The 24,377-nt window shown below is 41.5% G+C and overlaps 2 protein-coding genes across 5 annotated transcripts; both read right to left on the reverse strand.

The window, feature by feature from the left end:
• Window positions 1-352: 352 nt before the first annotated feature.
• On the reverse strand, window positions 353-19,109 carry tnni3k (TNNI3 interacting kinase). 3 transcript variants are annotated; one of them, XM_080769350.1, is made up of 25 exons: window positions 18,986-19,109; window positions 18,467-18,575; window positions 18,180-18,265; window positions 17,507-17,604; window positions 16,909-17,019; window positions 16,345-16,443; window positions 15,878-16,016; window positions 15,269-15,413; window positions 15,075-15,179; window positions 14,854-14,948; window positions 14,322-14,474; window positions 12,840-12,923; window positions 12,331-12,387; window positions 12,053-12,145; window positions 11,889-11,946; window positions 10,962-11,156; window positions 9,629-9,733; window positions 9,399-9,451; window positions 8,715-8,767; window positions 7,211-7,343; window positions 6,292-6,401; window positions 3,924-3,983; window positions 2,731-2,900; window positions 1,455-1,534; window positions 353-931 (listed from the first exon to the last, which is right to left on the reverse strand). In XM_080769350.1, exons 1-25 carry the CDS (start codon window positions 19,023-19,025, stop codon window positions 852-854), a joined length of 2,511 nt encoding a protein of 836 aa, XP_080625476.1. In that variant the 5' UTR covers window positions 19,026-19,109; the 3' UTR covers window positions 353-851. The 3 variants fall into 3 exon arrangements, 2 of the variants coding, with proteins under 2 accessions (XP_080625476.1, XP_080625477.1); XM_080769351.1 differs by lacking the exon at window positions 10,962-11,156; XR_013964453.1 differs by lacking the exon at window positions 353-931 and having other exon boundaries at window positions 1,459-1,534; window positions 6,287-6,401.
• A 363-nt stretch (window positions 19,110-19,472) lies between these two features.
• Window positions 19,473-24,086, reverse strand: fpgt (fucose-1-phosphate guanylyltransferase). Of its 2 annotated transcripts, XM_080769352.1 has the most exons (4): window positions 23,915-24,086; window positions 22,306-22,473; window positions 22,124-22,216; window positions 19,473-22,028 (listed from the first exon to the last, which is right to left on the reverse strand). In XM_080769352.1, exons 1-4 carry the CDS (start codon window positions 23,985-23,987, stop codon window positions 20,617-20,619), a joined length of 1,746 nt encoding a protein of 581 aa, XP_080625478.1. In that variant the 5' UTR covers window positions 23,988-24,086; the 3' UTR covers window positions 19,473-20,616. The 2 variants fall into 2 exon arrangements, with proteins under 2 accessions (XP_080625478.1, XP_080625479.1); XM_080769353.1 differs by lacking the exon at window positions 23,915-24,086 and having other exon boundaries at window positions 22,310-22,325.
• Window positions 24,087-24,377: the final 291 nt, after the last annotated feature.

The raw sequence follows: 24,377 nt of genomic DNA on the forward strand, positions 1-24,377 counted from the left end.
AAATATTTGTTTTACAAGCTCCAGAGCCTAAAAAAGGAGTGAAATCCATGCGAAAAGTACAAACGTGTGCATATTCTAGTGCATAACATCACTGTAGCTAATATAACCATAGTAGAGGTCTCAGTGGTGAAACTGGGATTCGTCTAGTGTTGGCACTCATTTGTGTCTATTTGCCGCTAATACTGGCAGACGTCAGCAAGGGCATGCGGTCGCAACGTGTTCCCAACACCAAATCAAATGGGTTCAGATCAGGTCTCCTGAGGAGGCGTGTCTGAACGTGAGTCTCCGGACGTAAAAGCAAAAACAACAACTGGCAGCAAATATATACATTTCTACATTTACTCGTGTTTTATTACATTATCCTCAGATTTCACTTCACCTAACATTTTACTTTACCAGTTAAACAGTCAAGATACATGAGTGATTTGTGTGGTTTAGCCAAATGTAAAAGATATATTACATACATAATATTACATACATAACTTTGAGGTTTTAAACACTTTAACCACAAAAATAAAGTACCATGTCACAAATATTTACAATATACAAAAATCACAGCAATAATATTTGTAATTATACTCTATTAACAAATAGAGTATTGCTAATTTGCTAGGGTAATTGTGAATAGAACAAATGTTAGAAACTCATACTGTACTAATCTGTACTTGAAATTTAAATACAGATTCAATTAATCTCATATCAACACAATCCACTTCAAACATTGACTTTTACCTGCATTCCTACAGTACATGAAATATTTAGTATACCTTATTTTGAAACAGTAAATAAATATAATTATGTAATATAATTGTTTTAGCCAAAGAAAAAAGGCTTTGTGAACAGTAACAGTGTTAGTTGCTGTCCTCAAAGCTGCCGTTGCTGCTGAAGGAGGAGCGGAAACGCATGGTGCTCATAGGATCAGACACATAGCCTGGGGAAGAGAGATTTTATGAAATATACTGTATTTACCAATAAGTACAATCTACACAGTAGTTGAAGTAGAGATGAGTTTACCGACTTCAGCACTGATTTCGGCCACACGTCGCATTGTGAGCTTGACTGTACCGAAAATGGCAGATGTACAAGCTCACAATGCGATGTGACGCATTGTGAGCTTTGCAGATCTGCTATTTTCATACATTTGAAAGCTTTTGAAATGGGACATTCTGCATAATGAGTACATTCTAATTTTGGGATACTTTAAATACATTTTGATACCAATACTTTTGTACTTTTACTCCAGTAAATGTTTAATTCCGGCAGTAAATGCACTGCCGGAATTAAGCTGCACTAGTTTGGAAATTTTGTATTTGACATACATTATGTCAGTTTAGAATCCACTTTTGTGAAGTCCAAGGAAACCCAATGTTTAGAATGACAGCTTTGCTTTCTAAAATCATTACATAATATATACAGTAATAATATATCAGCTGGATATGCATTTCAACACAAACCATTGCGGTCAATAGGTGGAAACTGCATATTCCGCCTCACTTCATCCAAAGTCAGACCCTGGGTTGCGTCCTCCCTCTCCCTGAAAATGAACAACATTGTCTCACATGAGAAATGTTGTCATCATCCTTGACTCAGAAATTACAACAACAGTACTGGCCGTGTTCTGGTTAGGGTGGGCTGATCACTACACATAATTAATTCAGATACAGTAGATGAGGTGAGGCTAAGTACTAGGCAGGAGAAATCCCATATCTAATGTCCCCTTGTGTTTAATATAGGATGACGGATATACAATATCTGGGCACTTACTTTCTCCAGCGGAATACATAGGCTATTCAAAATTGATGATGCCTTTGATCAAGTGCCAAGGAATTTCTGACGGCTACAAGCCACAGTAGTACAACACAGAACCCCGCCCTCTAAAAGAGGCAATTGGAGACCGGGATCAAGGTAACCGTCTCTGTGAACATCGTTAAGACACACACACAAGCTGACACACACACATACACACAAACACAGCCTTGGGCAGGCCACCAGTGGAGTCTTTAGTCAGAGTGCCATGCATGTTTTATTATATGGGCTTCCCTTTATTTGTCAGCCCTGTATCCGAGCAACTCCACTCCTCACAGATGCAGTAAAGTGGCTCAAGTGTTGTGCAGTTTACTGGTCAAACAATAGTGATGGCATTAAGGAGGGATGTGTGCACTATCGCTATCACAGAACCCTTTAGAACAGGCCCGGAGATGACGTTCTTGGATTCCCTACTGGCAGAGGAAACACTAGAAACACTAGATGTTAACTTTGTGTTTTCACAGCACTACAAGGCAAGGGGGAACTACTGTATGTGTAATAGCCTCAGTGCTTTGTGGAAGATTTGTGTACATAATTTGAGGAAGAGCAACTGTCCTGTAATAGAACAGTCCCATGGAGTGTCCCATCTAGGGGACCGTACCTATGTTCCCTCAGCCCTATGTTCCCTCGGGTCCGCGTCAATATGCCGACGGTCCGATCGACAACCTACCTCAAACCCTCACCCTAACCTCCCCCGGGGCAGACACCTAAACCTAACCACCCACCCTCTCCCGACCCCCAGCGCACCTCGGACCAATGCTCCTTCTGAGGGAACATAGAGCTGAGGGAACATAGGTATGACCCCCCATCTAGCTGCCCTTGAGCAACTCACTGAACCCAGTCCTCAGAGGCTATGGCTGAATGGATAAATAATAGTGAGGATTTTATTGTGTAAATGCCCGAATGTAATTAGCGTAGTGGTACCTTTGACTCCAGATGGCGAAGGCCCGAGTGTTCAGAGCGTACTCCAGCTCAAAGCGAGTGCGCAGCGCGGTCACATGGTTCCGTCCGGGTCCCCCCCGCCCGACCAGGCTGTCGGAGGACGCGGAGGGGGACAGGGACCCACTGCTGTTACTGGAGGCTGGAGACATAAACTGTGGGTGGAGAACAGTGGGGGAATAAGTACATTTACTCAAGTAATGGACTTAAGTAAGATTTGGAGTTACTTTTACTTGAGTATTTCTATTTTACTTTATTTTGTATTTTTGACAGCTGCTTGCAAAGCATCTGGACAACATGTTGATCTACCTCTAGTAGCGACCTAGTCATGATTGGCTGCCTCCTAAGCCAATGGGAGACTTACCCATAAAACCCATAGTCTGAACGGCAACGTGAGCTGAGGCTGAGGCACACACACTGATTATAGCTGTTCATAAACGAGAGCTTGCTGCAGCTGGCAATTATGACTGAGTCATTCTTGTTACTTAATATTTATACTCCACTACATCTCAGAGGCAAATACTGTACCACAAGCTTAGATTAGATTTTTTTACAATTAATTTTATAATTAATTTTTTACAATTAATAATTTAATAATTACAATTCAATTCAATAATATGATTTTGAAATTGACCATTCTGCATAATGACTAGTTTTATGTTTGGTTCTGTAAGTATTTTGATGCCGATACGTTTTCAAGTTTACTCCATTAAAATGTTGAATGCAAGCCTTTAATTGTATTTCTACATTGTGGTACTGTAACTGAGTACTTTTCCCACCACTGGTAGAGAATACATCCCACACACAGACATACAGATGATGACATTCCACTCACTACGGTGTCCATTCCTCAACACCTATCCATAACTTACATTTTAAGAACCTACCGCACTGCTATGGAAACACATGATTGATTATTCACTAAACATAGAGCATTTCCCCGTTAACGGCTTTATTTTTAATTGTTTGCTTACATTTTGTCCAAAGTAATTAAAATGTTACCAAACAAATTTTTGCCAACTTACCAATGGTGTTGATTTGACTGTGAACTATTTCCATCGTGCTGTACAGTACTTTCTTTTTTTTTACCATGCAATCTGTATTTTAACTGCTTTACGGTCTTTGACGACTGCATTTCCCTCGCTCGATAGAATAAAGGTCTCATCTTAAAACAATACCTCAACATTACACAGACATTCCTCCAGGTTGGTAACCACCTCAGAGAACTCTGGTCTATCCTAAAATGGAGGAAGCAGATGTCACAATTATTTCTGGTAAGGTTCAAGTATAAAAATAACTCTGTTAGACTATAGCACTACTGTAGATGTTCCCCTAATATATATATAATAAGATATACTTGCTCGCCAAAAATAGGAGATCTACAAGCTGGCAAAGTGTCACATCGTTGTACGATGAAGTATTAATTAGGCCTAAAACACACACACACACACACACACACACACACACACACAGTCCTCCCTATCACTGTGCACTCATTCTAGTCCACCCACACAGGACGCAAAGGTGAGCTTCAAAAGCAGAAGCAGACCTTTAGATCTCTTCTCTCCCTGTGTAAAAGAACAAACACTGTGCCACCTTGGAGCGGTTCAATTATACATCACATCTGCTGACAACAATGGCCAAGGTCTGTTTGTGTACTGCTTTTAATGAATAAAAAACATACAAGGTCCACAATAAAGCAAGTATTTAAAGAAAATAAATAAATGAATACTCCTCAAAGGGCTTTTATTTTCAATTGACGTAATGGAAGCATCTTTCATTACCGTACATAAACCATCTTCTTCAGTCTACTGTGAATAATTCACCTCTGAAATAACATCCATGTCTTTTAATTATATGACTGTGCCTGCAGTCAGTGTGGCACAATGTACCCATAGCAAATTGCTGTACCAAACAGGTAGCACCTAGGGAGGGCCTCGGGGGACATATGTGCATTATAAATTCCCGTGATAGCTGCTGCCAAAGATAACTGATAAATTCTGTTTTGTAAATGAATGCCCTATAAAGTGACGCTGTAGTATGATCAAGTAGGGCCTACTTGATCATACTAACTACAGCATCACACAAAATTATCAAAAGTATCAGATCTGCAAGCTCAAAACGTGGCGTGAAGCGACACGTTTTGAGCTTGTAGATCTGCCACTTTTGATATTTTTTAACTTCTCTCTCATTGAAAAATACTGGATCTCCTGACACACCTTTACACCCTGGGACAGTGGGACACAAGCAGGGCAGAGACAAAGCCCAGAGGGGGGTGCATCCATGACCTCCACAGAGGCAGTTGGCTGGCAACCAACCAGCCATGGCAAACAACGAGGTCAGAAGCATACGGCGAGGAGGGGGGGTAGCAGAATGTGCCAGCACGCCTGGTTGTCTAACGACGCTTCTAACGAGACATGATAAACACAGCAAGCCTATTATGTACCGGTACATGGCGGGCTGATGCAGAGGGAGGTGCATCGTACAGTAAAGTTCATGTGTACTGATAAATGTGCTGCCACGCTTCAATGTGGCATCCTGGGAATACTGTGGGCCTGTCCCATTCATTAATGCAGTACACCTGCTTATGCTAGCAGCCGAGTCAGCATTCACTCACTCACTAAACACAACTAAACACGTCATTATGCTGGCAGCTAACTCAGCCAGACATGAAGTGAGCTTGTAGATCTGCTATTTTTGCTGCCATATTAGAGTACCGTATATAAAATAAGGGGGACTTGGATTATTGTAATACAATCAAAAGAAATATATATAATGACTGCATGCCTGCTTTAGATTAATTCTAACCTAACCCCGTTTTGGAACCTCAAAGTAAACATTTTAGAGAGGGGTGAAACAACCACTTTAATCCACCTTAAATTGCTTATTTAGTCAGCCTGTGGCCAGTCAACCCCCGTACACGGTCCACATGTGCAGGGTTACTATACTTTGGTCCGACATACCATTGGTCCGATCGACTACCTACCCCAAACCCTCACCCTAACCATAACCGCGAGCACGGGGCACATCGGGGCAGCACACCTAAACCTAACGGCCCCAACCCTATCCCGAGTCGGACCAATGCTCCTTCGAACCAAAGGTATGTCGGACCAAAGTATGCTCCCCCATGTGCAGTACTGCTTCCGTAAGATTGCATTGGGAAAACAGGGTATTGGCTGACTTCATAAGCGGTTGTTTCATCCCAGTCTAAATGTTTTACTTTCCACTTCTAATAAGTTAAAACTGCACAATGTGACTGCATGTAACTTTGCTGTTCTCCCCTAGATTTGAACCTGCGTCTCCTGGGCAATGCCGACATATCTTACCACTGAGCTAATGGAGCCAAAATAATAAATAAATAAATGTCAAACCAGAAACACAGGATCTACATGTCTCAATAGAAGACCAAATAAAACCACCTCAATACTCTACCGATGCCATATGGATTGAAAAAACATCATTTTATTCACACATAAACAAGTAACATGTGTCTACATTAAATATTATGGATGGAGGTGAAATAGGACAATAGGACACGTACAGTACCTCTGGACTGGAGTTCCAGCCCCTCAGTAGGAGAGCAGAGATGGGCTTGGGGATGGAGTAGCCTACAGGAGGCCGGACGTGATGGTACGCCATGTCTGCTGCTGCTGCCGCTGGTAGGAGCAGAGAGGGCTAGATCAGTGATTTAAATTCACAGACCCCTCGTTTGATATACAGTAACGCTTTATCTCTGGGACCCAATCTACACTGTAAAATGTGCACTTGACCTTGTTATGATGACCATGCAGATTGACCGTGGTCATTTCATTTGTTCTCGTCTTTTGTGACTTAAGCTTGTTTTAGTTTGTTTCTTGACCACAAGTTTAAAATGTAATTTAACTGAGCCTATACGTTCTTGGTTTAAATGTGATCCTAGTTTGAGACACTACTACACTACTCTCTCTGCATTAATTCATTAGTAATGATGTACCAGTACTTGTTTACCTTGCTTAATGTAAGTCGCTCTGGATAGGAACATCTGCTAAATGCCTAAGTTGTAAACTGTAAAATCTGCAGTGTTCTTTTAACTCTGGAAGAGTAGAAATGGAACCATTTACATTTGTACATTCTCCGAGTTACAGAATCAATCCTAAGATAAATCGATCAAGGACCCCTGAGGATCACTGGACCCAACTTTGAGAACCACTAGGTTATTCTCCACTGAAATGATTTTCCAACTGCTAAAGATTAACTTACAGTGTACTCTATCGCATGACAGTAGATCCTGTGCGATTGTTAGTTGAAAATTAATTAATAATGTTCTGCGGTACCGTTACAGAGAATAATGAAAAAAGTGAATGTTAAATATATTTTCCACAAGGGAAATAGGTTGGCAGTTGGCAGTTGTCTCTAGTTACAGTTGTTATTACGTACTGTGTCATTTAATTCAAGTCATTGATCAATAAATGACTAGAAGAATTACCAGGTTTCAAGTGAGCAAATGGTATCTCTCCTGTCAGCAGCTCCCACAGGCAGAGGGCGTAGCTGAACATGTCTGCCTTGACTGTATAGCGCGTGCACTGGGTGAACACCTCTGGAGCCATCCATCGCAGGTTCTACACACGTACACGCACACACACACCATTTATATTACTATATTTGATAATATTGTAGGACATTTCTACCTATCTATAGCTTGATCTACATTGAGCTCACAATGTGTTATTGTTAGCTTGTATGTAGAACGACTATTTTACGAAGTGTGCTACGCGCTATATGGCAGTATAACCCCAACCCCTAAACCTAACCTCTAAATGCGTCCTAACATGAATATCTCTGCTGTCGGCAAAACACTACCTAACTCCAAAATATATATTTTTTAGGAAATGAAGAAAACCTTATATTTTGAAAACAAAGCATACTGCCTCATCAAAGTTGGTGTGACTTACTTTATATACAGTACAGTATTGTCAATTACTTGCATGAGAGGGGGAGAGTTGGTGGAGTTTGCTTTAGCAGACATTTTGAGGGTTCAATGGAGTTAAGATTAAGATTAAGAAGTTTGTCCAAAGCGCTTTTTACTACTTGTATTACTACACAAGTGTAGTAATACAAGTACACTACACACACACATGCACGCACGCATGCACACGCACACACACAGCCAAATTTAATTTAAATCTGTACACTGTTCTGCGACGACTGCGAGGAATCATTGCTTAAAACACACAAAATCACATTATATACCATAAACCCTCAAAACAAATCAATACTCAACATAAAATTCATCAATCACACATCCCGTGTACAGTATGTACACCCACGTGCGCCCACACACACACACACGTGTGCACACGCGCACAGCCAATTACCGTTGTAAAACACTGTACTCCAGTGAGAATAACTGGTTGCTCAGAACAGGCTGTACCCAGAGGACGTAACACACTTAACACTAGACTGCTAGGCCAAGCACTCTGGGTGCTGATGACTCAGCACACACTATTTGCATGAGGGCAGTTTTCTCAGCGGACGGTAATTGATGTCAGGGAGCTCCAGCCAGGGCTATAATAGTGATATACGCAATGCTTTTATCCAAGGCCTGAAATATGCTCTGTCGCATGACGGTGTCGCGCGGATGAAACGGCCAACCTACAAGCTCTCGAGGTGCCGCGGACGCAAAGCCTCATGAGCTTGTAGGTCGGCTGTTTTCGGCGCGCAGCACCGCCGTGCGACAGAGCATATACTGTAAGTCGGACTAATTACAGTACGGGCGGCGCAGACATTTTTAGTACAGGTGGGAAAAACAGGGCCTCTCACCCTGCCGATGTTTAGTGCCATGCGCCACCAACAGAGATACGTAGCACTGCTATGTGCTGTCAAAGTCAGTCTCTGACTTCACTTTGACATACCTGATGGTTTTACTCAGTGTGTATGTTAAAGGCGTTACATAAATCAGCTTTAAAGAGACACAGAGAGCACGGACTAACCCCAGGCTGCTTGGTCATGTTGTCCACCTGAACAGACTGCAGAAACCTGGATTCTGCACAGAAGCAAGAGAACATTTGATAACACAAATATGTTAAAACCGTTTACTTTCAAAGTTAATATCTTATGGCATTTACGCTTGATTAGACAGTGCTTTGAAAATAGATAAAATGACAAAGACGTGGGAGAGACACACACACCCGCACACACACACACACACACACACACACACACACACACACACACACAACCGCACGCACAGAGCAGGGAGATGATATGGCATGCATGAGCAGGTCATGCGCTGTTTTTGAATACAGTTACTGTTGTATTCATGAGTTCTACACAGTGACAATTCCAGCCAGCTTTACAAACCGTCACATTACTTCTCAGAAATAGGCTATAGAGGACTGTATGTCAGAACCCAATCCAGGCTCACTTAGTTACAATGACTACAGAACAACGTACTCTGGCACTCAAAACTCGTACAGCTGATAGCAAGGAGCACATGGGTCAAAGCCACATCATCCAGGAAACTGGAACTGTGACAAACATTTCCTGTATGCATTTGATGATCATGTCAAGTAGAAATGTACCAGGAAAAGAAATGGGAATCAGGCAGCGAACATACAATAGCAAACCCTTTTGTTCTAAGGCATTAAAAACGCTGTAATAAACCTGTACCGTACCTCCAAAATCAGCCACCACTGCATGTCCGTCCTCATAGAGTAGAATATTATGGCTGAAAAGGAACACATGTAATCGTTACCAAAATAACAGTTATTCTATGTATCACCATTGGCATTTGTCACTTTGACAGTATAACTGTCATAATTATGAAAGGCTCTGTTGCTGACAATTATAGGTTTCAATTATAGGCACAGAAAAACGATTTTTATAGTGACCTCTAAGGCCTTACCTGTTGAGGTCTCTGTGGATGATGGGTTGCGTGAGGTTATGCAGGTACTCCATGCCCTTGGCCACGTCGATGGCAATGATGAGCTTGGACTGCAGGTCGATCAGCCTGTCCATTGACACATCATTAAAGGAGTGGGGGCCACTTAGTGGCCTGATCAATGGTCCCTGCCAATCACCACCCCGCAGCCACTTAACACAGATCAATAGGACAGTCTATAAGACAGCAGCACCTGGGCGTGCAGTTAGTGGAACGCTTCATATGGATCAATGGTGAGCCCCGACAAAAAAGAAGGGGGAACAGATTGGTGTGAGAGACATTATAGATGAAGAGGCTGATAGAGAGACATCAGACATGTGTCACTGGGATTGGGTCATGTAAACATGGGCTTATTTGACACCGAGTAATGTTGCAGTTGATTGTTCCCTCCCATGCCAATAAGTACATTCAGAGGAACTTTTTGTCGATTTAACCACATTAACCCTAGCATCTCGTTTCTGTTCATGTCATAGAAGGTGAACATTTGGCAGAAATGGCAATCTATAAAGGTCACAGCGCATCGCAATTCGACACGTTGTGAGCTTGTAGATTTAATTAGCTAGTTGTAGCGAAGAGATTTGGTGTAGAGGGAAAAAAGGAGAGGGCCAAGTATAGACATGATTGGCGAAAGGGCCTTTCTCTGTGGAGTTTGCATGTTCTCCCCGTGTCCCCGGGTAGGTACCCTCACAAAAAACATGCAGTAATACTGGTCTCTAAACTACCTCCCCCTGGCCAGCCGGGGCGCCTGATGGAGGGTAAAGGAACTGGTCGGAATAACGAGTTCCTTCCACGCGCTACGTCCGGCTGGGAAAACTCCCCCCTGTCAGGTGAAAAGAAGCAGTCATGCAAAAAGGGAAGCATGAGGTCAGTCCGCTGCCCCCCCAGGTTGGCAGAGGAAGTGTAGCCCAGGATTACATTAGATAATTGACACTGGGTGAAAAAAATGTATAGACATGATTGAGTCAAGCGGCGGCACCACGGCAGCGCACAGGGTAGGTAGTATCTTCATATGAAAGAGTTAATGGAAGTGATTTTGATGGATCTTGTTTACAGTTTGCAGACTATGACCAAAACTGACAGTTGTATGTCTTAACAAAGACGTGTACGTTGAATTGAGACATCGGCCAAAACAAATGAAATTTGGCATCTACAGTACTTTAGTGTGCGATTCCTTTTCCTCCTTCCAGTAATTAAAAATGGTAAGAGTCACATTTAAGGTAACACCGTAAATTACATAAGATTTCCTATGTCATCGTATTTGTATACATATCCAAACAGCCCATATACAAACAAACACCTTTTCTGCTCATGAAGCAGGGAGAACAGAGATCCTCCAGAGATATACTGGGTGACAATGGCAAACTGGCTGGGGTCATCCAGGCACGCACCAACGAACTGGATAACACAGGGGTGGTTGAGGCGACATAGGATGGACACTTCTCTGCAGAACATGTCCACGTCTGACTTGGAGCAAAATGTGTTGGCTCGATAGCTAGACAGGGCAAGATGACATTAATGACTGAGTGACTTCATTTCTTGAGGGATGTGGTGGTGTAAATATCGTTGCTGTCGGGCACTGTTACTTTTCAGGACAAGTGTTCCAGTCCAATGTAGGTATTATCTAGTCACAAGCTCTTGTTAATACTTTTTAGTCGTTAAAATCTATACTAAAATATATTTTGTCAAAAAATTTAAAAAGAAAAGCAGATCTACAAGCTCTCAATGCATCACATCGTGATGCGAGCTTGCAGATCGGCTATTTTCTCGACTCTTAGACTGTACAAAAACAAAAACAGAAAAAAATATGAAATATGGAGGTACATTGTTTCTGCCCAACAGCAATGATATAACGCAGCTGTCCATAAACGTTTTTGGCCGTACACCCCTGCTACCTCCTGACCTAGCTGATACACCCCCCAACACTAAGTCTCGTTGCATTTGGCCGAAAATTATAATTTTTTAAATATGATTATGGCAAATAATCACACTGCACTGAGAGACATGCAGCTGCTGTATACTCCCACAGCTGCTCTATACATCTCCTTACAATAGTGGTTTACTGGATTTTGCCCTTTGTGCTAAATAACACCATAAAACCCTTTTCATGTCACGCATCCCTTGCCTAGAGGGTGTCCACGCACCACAAGCGTTGCACGCACCACAGTTTGGGAACCCCTGATAATTGATATAACTTATATTTAGATTCGTCAAAAGTTCTGATTACCGTTTTATGGCGACAACTTTGTTCCGGCACTTGCCTCTATAGACCTTTCCAAAAGAGCCTAAAGAGAAGGTGAAAGCAGATGTGACGTTAAGTAAAAAGAGGATCTGGTGAGGAAGCATGTCGGCTGAGAAAAACTCAGAGATGGCAAGGCTAGATTGATTTACCTGAGCCAATGATCTCATTGAACTCCAGGTCAGACAGCTGTAGGTGGAAATGGGATGGAAGGCTGGCTCTGAGTAGCAGAACGTCAGCTTTCTCTGCAAATTGGATCATATTTCAGAAGTTATTTAATGTCGGGGGACAGCAGTGAATGACATTGTCAGCAACAGTAGCTACAGTATGTTCCATCCCTTGGCAACAGAGAGTGTACAGTACGTCATACCAGCTGACAGGAATTTTAAGTGCAACAAATAACGCTTTGAGCTTTACCACTCTTCATTACCTTTAGTCATGCTTTTGATCTTGCCCAGGGGAGATGGCACAGACACGTAGGAGCCATCTGAAAGACAGCCAAATTACATACATGTATGACGTACATGTAGGGGTGCAACAGTTTTTCAAACTAATCTATAACATTTTTATTTTTTTCCTTCCAATGTTTTAAAAAATTGGGAAAATATCCGTGATGTGAGCTTGTAGATCTGTTATCTTTGTGCAACAGTGCTGTGCGATGAAGTAAAGAATAGGGCTTACAGTAAGTGGTAAATCAGACAAATCAATTTAGTTGATTCTATTCATCTAAAACGTGCTTCTTGATTATTTAATTAATTTAAAACCAACCAATAGAATAATTGCTAAGACAATAATCTATAGTTGCAGCCCTACAGACATGCTGTGTAGAGTACGTATCCACACTAATCCACACTAATTGAATGGATTGTGGCGCTGCTCCGTTACACGTATGTTTAAGTGGCAACTGATCCATATGACGACAGCTACAGGGTGACTTACCACCTCCAGGCTGGGAGTACTCATTGCAGGGGGAGTCAACAGGTCCTTTGTAGTGTTTCAGTAAAGTGACAATGGAATCATGGCCTTGGATATAACACACAAGGTTAGAGGCGTCACAAGAAATGCTGGTCTGTAGCCCAGAGATTCTCAAACATTCTCATGTCAAGGACACCCAAACCGTGTGTGTGTGTGTGCGTGCGTGCGTGCGTGTGTGTGTGTGTATCTATGTTGCTGTTAAGTGAGCACACAACGCAATTGTGAAACTAAATTATTAAAATAAGGATGTTTGTTTGAATGTCCCTCTGTCCACAATGACTCAATGCACTATGACTATATCATAATCAAATAATTATTTGAATTGTTTGATCCATTGAATTGATCCAAATGGATGAGACGGATTGATTTTAAAAGCTTATCACAAGCCATTTAAAGTCTTTGCCTAATGTTTCCTAGAAAAGATGACACCAAAGTTTGTCATTTTGTGGTGGTTCTCAAAGTAGTGTCCATGGATCATCAGGTTTCCTTGAGGGGGTTCATTACAGGTCTGTAACTCAAGAATTATGGGTGTCCTTGAAATAAACATTTTTGAGAAGCACTAGGTTGAAATAATGTCATTGTCAGTACGGTCTGCATGGAATATAGCAGTGGTTCTTAAAGGAGAATTTCGGACTAGAAGGCTTTCTCACCTTTATTTGTAGTTGTTACGTCACCACCAAAGAGGTCCAGGTGTTATTTTGTACAAAAACCCATTATTGGAAATAAATAAAAAATATATTTTCAAGCAATAGAAATAAGCAAATTAGCACTAAAACCCAGCGCCCCATTGAGGGCTTATGGTAGGGGAAATAGCCAAAAATGGGTTTTTGCACAAAATAACACCTGGACCTCTTTGGTGGGGACGTAACAACTAAAAATAAAGGTAAGAAAGCCTTCTAGTCCGAAATTATTCTTTAAGTATATTTTGATGCCAATACTTTTATACTGTTACTCAAGTTAAAGTTTGAATACAGGGCTGTTAATTGTAAGAAAGTATTACTACATTGTGGCATTGTTACTTTCACTCTTCAACTGCCATACAGTATAGGCCCCAAAGGCCCACATCAGACAGTATGATCATCAGACCTTTCTCATAGGCCCACATCAGACAGTATGGTCATCAGAACTTTCTCATAGGCCCACATCAGACAGTATGATCATCAGACCTTTCTCATAGGCCCACATCAGACAGTATGATCATCAGACCTTTCTCATAGGCCCACATCAGACAGTATGATCATCAGACCTTTCTCATAGGCCCACATCAGACAGTATGGTCATCAGACCTTTCTCATAGGCCCACATCAGACAGTATGATCATCAGACCTTTCTCATAGGCCCACATCAGACAGTATGATCATCAGACCTTTCTCATAGGCCCACATCAGACAGTATGGTCATCAGACCTTTCTCATAGGCCCACATCAGACAGTATGATCATCAGACCTTTCTCATAGGCCCACATCAGACAGGTCTGCTCATCCTTATTCTCCCCACTGGACCTGCTGGGGTCGCAGGCCACCAGGTTCATGTCTGCCCCGTTGTCCAGCAGGAACTGCACCAGACGGATGTGACCGTGGAAACAGGCACTGTGAAGACCTACAGTAGAGGTAACACAACTGGTCACATAGCGACCGTGCAAGTTAACCACTTAACCAATTTAAACCCGTTAAGGGTTAAGACATATATATTTGTTACACCTTTCAAGCCAGGACAACATTAGTTGTTGTTGTTGTTGTTATATACGGTACCTGTATATATAGCAACATTCTAATAATTATTATTATTATGACCGTATTATTATTATTATTATTGTTATTATTTATAATAAACTTTTTCAGAAAGATTTTTTAGAATCAGTCCTCCTCAGGTTTACTTTATTTTTTTAAGTTTCAAAAGTAGCAGACATGTCACACTGCAATGCGGACACCAAGATTGCCAGTGATTACTGTGATGCACAAGACATATCAATACATACCTGTATGTCCATCCCTCCCTTGGTGGTTAATGCTCATTGTATTTTGGTTCAACAAGAACTTAACCATCTCCAGGTTTTTACCATAAGTGCAGGCGCTGTGTGACACAAATATACACATTACCTCAGACGATCGGTTTTCATGTCCTAGTTTCATTGTTTGAGTAAAACGTCTCAAAAAAATCTGTGCTACATGAAAATTGCAAATATTTAAATAGAAATACCTGTGAAATGCTGTTTCGCTGAATATGTTTTCCTTTGATAGGCTGTCTGTGCCAGATAGCTGAACAATCTCCTTCACCGCCTCGAATTTACCATTATAACAGGCCCTACAGAAACACATCAATTTGATATCATCTCCCAAAAGTCTCTGATTTGCATAGCACTCAGTCATTTCAAGACCATATGAAATACGTACAAATGTAGTGGAGTGTCTCCGTAGATGTTGACAGAGTGAGGATGGACATGCCAGTTACCCTGCAGGAGAAAGCGTACCACCTCAAGATGACCAAACCGGGCACAGAAGTGGAGAGGGGCATGGTCCTCATTGTCCTGAGCATTGACTAGAGGGACGAGTACAAACATCACTTACTGTACTGGTTCTTGAGGGGATTCCAGGGGTCCCCAGCATAGTATAGCATCAAATCAGTTTAACCCTGGCTAATATAATAAGCCTTAATACGGTATTATACCTTCCCTCTATAACGAAAAATGTAAAACTTCTCAATGTAACTTCTTCGTGAAATTACTATTTTATGTTTTTTTAAATGTTTTGAAATAATAATTAAAAACAAAATGTAGGAAACAAAAAATAAAGGGATCCATAAAGATTTCTCCGCAACCCACAAATGGGGCACAAGTGCTCTAAAAAGGACAGGCAAAATGTTGCTGTGAGTTAACCAGCTAGCCTACTCCTAGCTGGTCTCTGAGTCTCATTCCTTTCTCTCAGCCAAACATCCAATGGATTCTTGAACTTGGGACTTAAAATAAAACACTGTTTGTTTTGTTTGTGAATTAAAATCCTCACCGTCGATCTTGCTCCCGTCTGCCATCAGCATTTTGACAATTCCCAGGAAACCCTTGGCAGCAGCCAGGTGTAACGGCCTGTCACCCACCTCACCAGTCACGTTCACATCAGCCCCGAACTTCAACAGCAGCCTGGTCACCTGAGAGAGAGAGAGAGAGAGAGAGAGAGAGAGAGAGAGAGGAGGGGGTTGACCGAAGTTTTAATGAATGACAATGGGGAATTAAGTTATTATAAGTAGATAGATTCAAAGGAAATGTCATCAATTTGGTACCATCTGAACATATTCTATTACAGTGGCAGTGCTATGATGATGATAAGTAACATACATATCATTTGTCATCATAGCACTGTCAATCTGACTGATCTGATATAAATGTCAGGTGTAGGTGAGTACCTGCATGGCTACCTGCTCATAGTCATAGTAACACTAGGTGGATGTCAGGTGGACCTGGTGTGGGTAAGTATACCTGCTCGTAGCCATAGTAAGCAGCAATATGCAGTGGGGTGAAGAACACAGCATCCTGGACATTAACATAAGCTCCATGTTGTAGGAGTATGTCCACTCCCTGAACAAAAAGACAAAAAAATGTCAAAGCTTTTTCTGCCATTTATTCTTTTTATCGGTCAATCAAAATGTATTGCTGTGATCGTAAAAACATCCCTATGTTGTGTTCACACGGGCAGACGCAACGACGCAGTCTACCATTCGTTGTCAATGGAAGCCAGCGACATGACGTTGCAAAGACGCAATGATACATGTAGCTGCTCCAAATCAACTCACAACGCGTCTTTGCGTCGTTGCGTCTTCCCGTGAGAGAGAATGCACCATTAGAGAAGATATCATTTATTTTACTTTATTTCAGAATCAGATATCAGTGTAGAAAGACAGTAAACCAAGGGGGCAGAGAGAAGAGACATGTACGTGAGACAAGATGGAGCTGTCAGACTCAAACCATAACATAAAGGGTGCTGCATATGGTGATAAAAACTGATCGTAAGATTCTTGTTTTTTAAGCAGGATCAGTTCTCACCTCAAGGTGCCCAGCCACTGTAGCAATGTGCAGGGCAGTGAGGGCACCATAGCCCACCTGTTGGATGTCTGAACCTCCATGAAGCAGTGCTGTCAGTTGCTCAGCATTGTCCTGAAGGACATGGGATTAAAACTCAGCTTCAGACACACCATACCTTTAACCACTAAAGTATATATTTAGCACAAATAGCGGATCTGCTATTTTTAAAATCACCCATTCTGTTAACACTGGGTTAAATGAACACCCAGGATTTCACTGTGAATGTGTTGTTTGCCTTCATCCTCCAGTCACGCTCATACCCATATTATATTATCATGATTAATTACGGGAATATTCCCATATGCAGCATTGTGCCATTCCCTAAAATACAATGACTCGCAAATGTTCCCATACTTAAAATGCCCTGTGCATGAAGCATAATTTATTCAAATAGTTGTGTGCAGCTTGCACTCCACCATGTGGCAAAAGTTAGGAAGGTCTTCAGATGACAAATCCCACCATCCCAAGCACACAATATGCAGATCGATGGAAGATGTTAATTTGAAGGCACTAAAAACAAACCAATTTCTTTAAATAAAGGTTTAAGTGTTCTCTTCACCTTATAGGCTGCCAAGTGAAGAGCAGTGAAGCCATTCCTGGTCAGTCTGGAGGGACGCAAGCCTTTCAGCATTAGACTCCGAATGTGAGACTTGTTCGCTGCACAAGAACATAATAAATTTTAACCACAGGACAGCATCAGGTGTAACATGACATGTTTAGTAATACATTTAAGTCAATAATTTACATCAATACAGCATAGCAACAGACTAGTGTGTGTTACAGGGACCGAAACACATGGAGTAAAAAGTAAGCTGGCCAGAATTGATACATTTGTTTGAAATGTCTACGTTTGTGCACATTTTAATCACCTTCTAATTCATTGTGTTTGAGCTGTCACCATCCAGCAGAGGGCACAGTCACAAGAGTCAATAGCAATCTGTACAAGGAATAGTCCTAATATGTGCAACTCTAAAATACAGTATCACTTCACTGAAGAATAAAAGCATCCAATTACACTACAAACTTACGATTCGCTCAATGCAGCTTTTACCAGTACACTGGATGTGTTGTATTGTACGGAATGTACTTTTGTATTTTAGTAATTGGGGGTTGAAGAAGCAAAGGGAACATTTTCACTGCAGTGGACAATTTAGTCAATCTAATCCTTTCTCCCACTGTGATGTTTTGGTAAGAGGTTATTAATAGGAGGTCGTCGCCCGTGGCGTGCATACCTCCACACACACAGCAGAGATGCAACAAGGACAGCCCACTCTCTGTCCGGTAGCTCAAATTCACCTTCTGGAAAGCTTCATCAGAGCTGAGCCAAAGAAAGAATAAAATCAACATCTTCTGTTTGCATTAACATCCGTCTGCCGCATTCAAAGCTCTCCCCTGCTCAGAAATAAAATATGTGAGTGGATTGTACTGAGGAACGCTCATTCCACCTTTCCTCATTTTGGATGAAATTACTTCATGATTCCACAGGCTATGGTTGAAAATGATGCTTGTATATTCTCACCTGAAAGCATGTTTGAGCTCCGCCAGCTTGTTCTCCTCGATGCGGAGGTCATCTTCTAGCTTCTCGATGATCACAGAGTACGATTCACTCACTTTCTTCTTCCATTCGTCTTCACAGCCATAACATAAGGGTTAGCCATAATTACATTGTCAATACTATTCATACAAGGTGTCAGAACTCAGAATACATGCAGCCATGGTAAATTTAGCATGGTGATTAACAGTAGAAACACTGTTAATTAAAGGCTCACGCATTTTGTTTAAAGATAGTTTATACAGTAAAAAATACAGCGCCGTATTTAACCTGTACACCTGAATCAGACATATTTAGTAACTAATAACTATACTGTTTATGCCAGACTTGTTAAAACAATCGGCACACATATAAGCGAATGGTGGCAACAGAAAATGAACCCATTCTACCCTCTTGGCCTCTTCCGCGTAAACTTTGCCAACAGGCCCTGAGATTTGGCCAAAGATAAATCTAGACCGCTTAACCACATTGATGCTAAACCATTACCTGTGCATGTCTGAGTTGGTCTCGATTTGTAATTCCCCATTGAGAGAGTCCTTCTCTTTCTGCATGTGTTGTAGTTTTGTTAACCAGAGTAAAGCGGTAATACAATCTCTCTCCCTCTGCCACAATACTGTAGGGCAAGATAAAGTGGGGGGGGGGGGTCATTGCTGAGGCTAAAAATAAACATCTTTGAGTGGAATGCCTGACAACTATGACAACTGATCTCCCTTTGTATGCAAGCAAGTTTGTGTGGTGGCCGTTGGGGTGTGTGTGTGTGTGTGTGTGGCCAGGCACTGACTCCTGCAAAACGGCAGGTTAACATTGCCTTACGCTTGTCCTCAGCCCTGTCATAGCAAATCATCAATTTCACACTCCAGCTGAAACAAGGTCGCATATAGTGTACAGTGAAATAACCTGAAAAGCTCCATTTGTATCACTTTATTTCACATTAGTGCACATTAGTAAAATCCTCACTGTAATGTATCAATTTTTACACTCTCAGTTACAGTGTAAAGCGTTTGTCTAGTGCTCTAGAATCTGGAGCATAGACACCAGATGACGGAGATGTCTGTGCATTCACATACCAACTTGCTGCAGTCCAGAGGGAGGGCCAGCGATCCACACAACATAATCTAGTTTGTTGCTGTTGGTCTGTTGATAGGCCACTGCTTGCATTATGGATCTGATGCTACACTTTCAAGTGTTTTTCCTGCAGTCCACACAGCAACAAGCAGGACATCACTTAAATGGACAAACTGGTGTACGAAGTGGGAAAAGTATATCTGTAACTGTCCCAGCAATGGGTATTTTGTAATTTTCTATTTCTATTTTATTGCTTACCTTTCTGAAAATGTATATGTGTGAACATTATATGTGTGTTTATTTGGTTACATATGGTAAATGCATGGTGATATAGTGCCATCTACTGTGCTCTGTTTTTGTGAGCTGTCTGGTTCATGCGCAGGTTGAATTAGGCTCACCTGCTCTAATCACCTCATTTAAGTCACCTGTTGGGTCTTGGGCATGTCAGAGCAGAACAAACAGAGCAGAGCTGCAGAGAGGAGCTCTTTCATGTCAAGAGAGTCTGACATGACAAAGAAAATAATATAAAAAAGAACAAGAACTTAACTGAACTCCTAAAAATCGGTGCAGAAGGCGCATACGGTATGTTCCCAGTTGTTTTGTTTGTCTGTAAAAGTTATATTGCCATTGTATCGTGTATTTGTTTGTGTTTAATTGTTTGTGTACAATTAATTGTGTTTTTTATATAATGGACATCATAATTGACTGACAAGGACATTCATATTGCATTGTGTTTAAAAGTATATTGTTATGTGATTTCTTTGCAGTTTTTCACGGTTGTCACTTGGGAAAAATAAAAGGCCCTCAGTGATATCAGTTGGGACGTTGTCTTATTTCTGCCACGGATGAAGATGGTTTAGGAGCAGTTACAATATCCTATAATTAAAAGGATACTAAATTTACTAAGAAATCACACAATGTCACAAGTCAATGAAATGGCACAGAATTGTGCTTTTGAATTATACTTTTTGATCCTCATTATCATAACTGAAAACCTTACTGATTTATTCTATTTAATTCATACAATAACCAAAATAAAAACATGGCCACACTCAATGGCTGCATTTCCCCGCCATGATGTCTTTATAAAGTCCTTTCCTAAACTTCAGCATCTCATCCAGGTTCTTATAGTGCAAAGCTTCTTGCATGGATACCAGCTTTGCGTCCATAGGTAGAGTGAGTGTTAAGCCGTCCAGGACTGCCTGCACCATCTCTAAAGACATAGAGAATGAGCTCTGCAGGTCAAGGCATACAGGAAACAGACAGACATTCCACAAAGTACAATTGGACTTATCACCTGAGAACCTGACAGCTTCATTACCCAGATTCCAATAGGGTAGACACTCCATTAGACTGACCCCAAAAAGCTTCAGTCCATCTATATAGGCTGGGGCTGCCACACTCAGCTTCAGGTCGTCATCGATGCCGAAGGCGACAGTCACATAACCAGTTTGGTTCTGGTAGTTTACGCAGAGTGAGTGCATGAAGACTCCATCAGGTACAGAGAGTCCAGGGCTAACCCAGCACCCGCTGAGAATAGACCCTGAGCCTATGGACGCTCCTGCTCCCAGTCTAGAGTATTCAATGACTGAGCGAGGAGTCACAGAACACCTGGGATTCAGAATGCTGTGCATGATGCAGCAAACAAATCCCTCCGGAACATTATTCTCGCACATGCTGAAGGCAGAGGAAATGAGGCCCAGTTCACTTCTCAGCATGGGGTCCTCGGTGAAGTGATAGAGATATTCGGCGGTGGTTCCAATGTGATAGAATTTGGAGTTGTTGAGGAGAATGACGTTAAGTGAAGTTCCCCTGAGTTGATTGAAAATTCTCTGGCGGATCTCTACCAGGCTGCTCTCCTGTTTGGCGACGTTAGCAGTGTTGCTTGTGTATGCAATAGTGGCCTTGGGGCCCAGTGCCTGGAGAAAGTCCCCATACGCATCTATCTCACACTGCAATGGCCCGACCTCTTTCAATAGAGTGACTAGAGCCACTGCAGTTAAATAGTCCACATAGTATGTACTGTCTGTGTAGACAAATTCAGCATCAGTTAAGGACACACAACCGCCATGTGGCTTGCAAACAGCGCCACTATCTCTCATCTTGCTGATGCTTGGCTTGTGCAGGAAGTGAAGGCAGGAAGTGTATTCTATTTCCGAGGAGCCTTGCTTTTCATGATCCTCCAGCACAAACACACCATGAGTGGTTCCTATGGAGAGTGGAGAAGGGTGAGCCAAAGCCGTGAAGCCAGGTTTGTCAAACGTGATGCTCTCCCCGTCCGCGATGCTGTATATCTCGATGTCATCTGCACATGTCACCAGCACGCCAGGCATCATTTGGGATGGGAAATCCACATACATGGCCAACTTGAGCTCCAGCATCTGGTAGAGGGGATCGCCCAGCGGGAGAGCTGCGAAGATTTTCCCCAGGGCACTGGCATTGGGCAAACGCTGGCTTAACCCTCCTAAGACAGAATGAGATCCCAGTCAGAAAATAGTCATGATTGCACTGGTACACAACATTAATCAATAAAGACATGTTTCAAATTAAATGCAATACCTGCATGGATCATGATGACTCTGAATGTACTCAGGGTGTTCCCATATATGTCATCCAGTTGTTGCAATGCATATAGCGTTGACCCTCCATTGCCTTGAGAACAAGATTACACAAGGTCACCTCTGTACAATGAATGTAACAATGGCTGTCAGGATCTCATATTTGGAGACCGATCCACTCACCTACTTTGGATCCAGGTGGATCTGAGAAGACTTTATACTGAATTCCAAGAGGTAGCTCTTTTCGTGCAATCTTCTCACTGATCTGCAGCTTGTATGCATCTCTCTGACTCTCATCCACAGCAGTTACAACCACCACATCCCAAAACACTCCAGGAGGCACCTCTTTACCTTCAAGAAAAAAAGACATCAGCTTTACTTGTATGGTGGAAAGTAAAGAGTTGAGTGTTGTACTTTAGTACAGTACAATTCTGAGGTACTTTTACTTCATTAATTCCGTTCTACTACACCTCAGGGGTAAATATTATACTTTTTACTCCACTACAATTATTTGATAGCTTTAGTTACTTACTACTTACAGAAATATACATTAAATGATACCGGTATTATAATGCATTATTGCGACCAAAGGTCGCAGCATTAACAGTATGGAATCATGCATACATCAAGTAATTCAAATCAACCCCACCTTAATTAGCTGCATTAAAGCAAACATTAAAGTGATTAACAAATAAATGCATTACTAATTACAATAAATCCACTGCTACTGCTTACTGATACTATATTGCTACTTTTACTTTGTGAAAACAAATCTACTTCTTATAGCATAGCCCTAGAATGGCTAATATTCCATGCGTTCACACTCGCTGAGTGTTCTATGCCTTCTATGGCATGGAACACAATGCATTTTCATGGAGGGATTAGGGCTCTCAACATAATTAATTGACACACATAATTGCGATTAACAGTATAATTGTTTCTGTCGTTGAATACGGGAACATATGAATAAGAATTACATTTCTGCTTGGCTTGGCCTTGAAGTTTCACAGGGCAGATAATGATAAATAACCTAAATAATATACAAATAAGTTACTGACATATTTAATAACTTTATACTTTCAGAAAAACATTGCAGTGTTACAGTATAAAGAATTACTGACCCAGGTACAGGATCTGTATTTATTTTAGTTCTTTAAGATAACTCAGACATACAATGTTATGGTTCTGATTGTTATAACCCAATAATACATTTCTGCTGCGACTTGGGGTCAGCTCTTGTCACCTATAGTTATAACATATCAATTTGAGAGTTTTGGCAGACAATGTGTATTTTCTTTTAGTAAATTATCTGCACTTTTCCGACAATATTCACAGAGATTAGATGTGACATTCAACACTGAACACAATATAAGCCTATAGCAGTAGTGGTGGAATGTAACTACGGTATACATGTAGGCCTACTCAAGGCAGTTTTTCAGGAATTATTACTTTACTTAGCTGTAATAAATCCAATATCAATACTTCTAGTCTGCTACATCTCAGAGAATAATTAGAAAATATCCATGAACGACTTCAGCCCACGGTATATATGTCTATATGAAAATAGCACACAAGCTGAATCTGTCTTGAGATTATGATTTGAACAGATCAGTCTCAGGCTGAGCTGACATTGGATGAGTAGCACAAATACTTTAACAGGTTAGCATTGAGTATTGTTGTATTAGACATACAACACTGAACACTCTCAAAAATATATAGCGTTACTGCTCATGCGCACAATGCACATTAATTTCGCTAAACGTACGTGTCAGTTAAGACGTGTCAAACTCACCACGCAAAGAGTCGAATCTATTCAGCTTTTGTCTTGTTGCTAATTGTAACTTTCTGATACTTTCTGCGTTCATCTTCTGTGCGAAATTACAAGTAAGTAATTATGGCAAACTGATTAATTACAGTTATAAATTCAGAACAGCACGTCTGCGTCCATGGATCGAAACAGCTAAATGATACAAGAGTGTCAGCCCTTTTCTTGAGATTGATTACCCAACACTTCCGGGGTTTGTCACGTGGTTGGTTGTTTACAACGGAGGTGGGGGGTGCCCGGGTGGAACACGTGGTTGAATTGGCCAATCACATTTCTCATAGTTTCTCTATGTGCAGGGACCGCAGGGACCCCCAGGCTCCAGGGGTCCTAGTTGCAGGCAAGTTGCAGGGGTCCAGGGGTGCGGTCCCCAGCTAAACTGGTTAAAATCTCTATCAGCCGATCAGCTGATGAATTGAAAATGGAGGACCGT

Source organism: Protomyctophum bolini (assembly GCF_963924005.1).
Source record: "Protomyctophum bolini genome assembly, chromosome: 8".
In the NCBI taxonomy this organism is placed as follows: Eukaryota; Metazoa; Chordata; class Actinopteri; order Myctophiformes; family Myctophidae; genus Protomyctophum; species Protomyctophum bolini.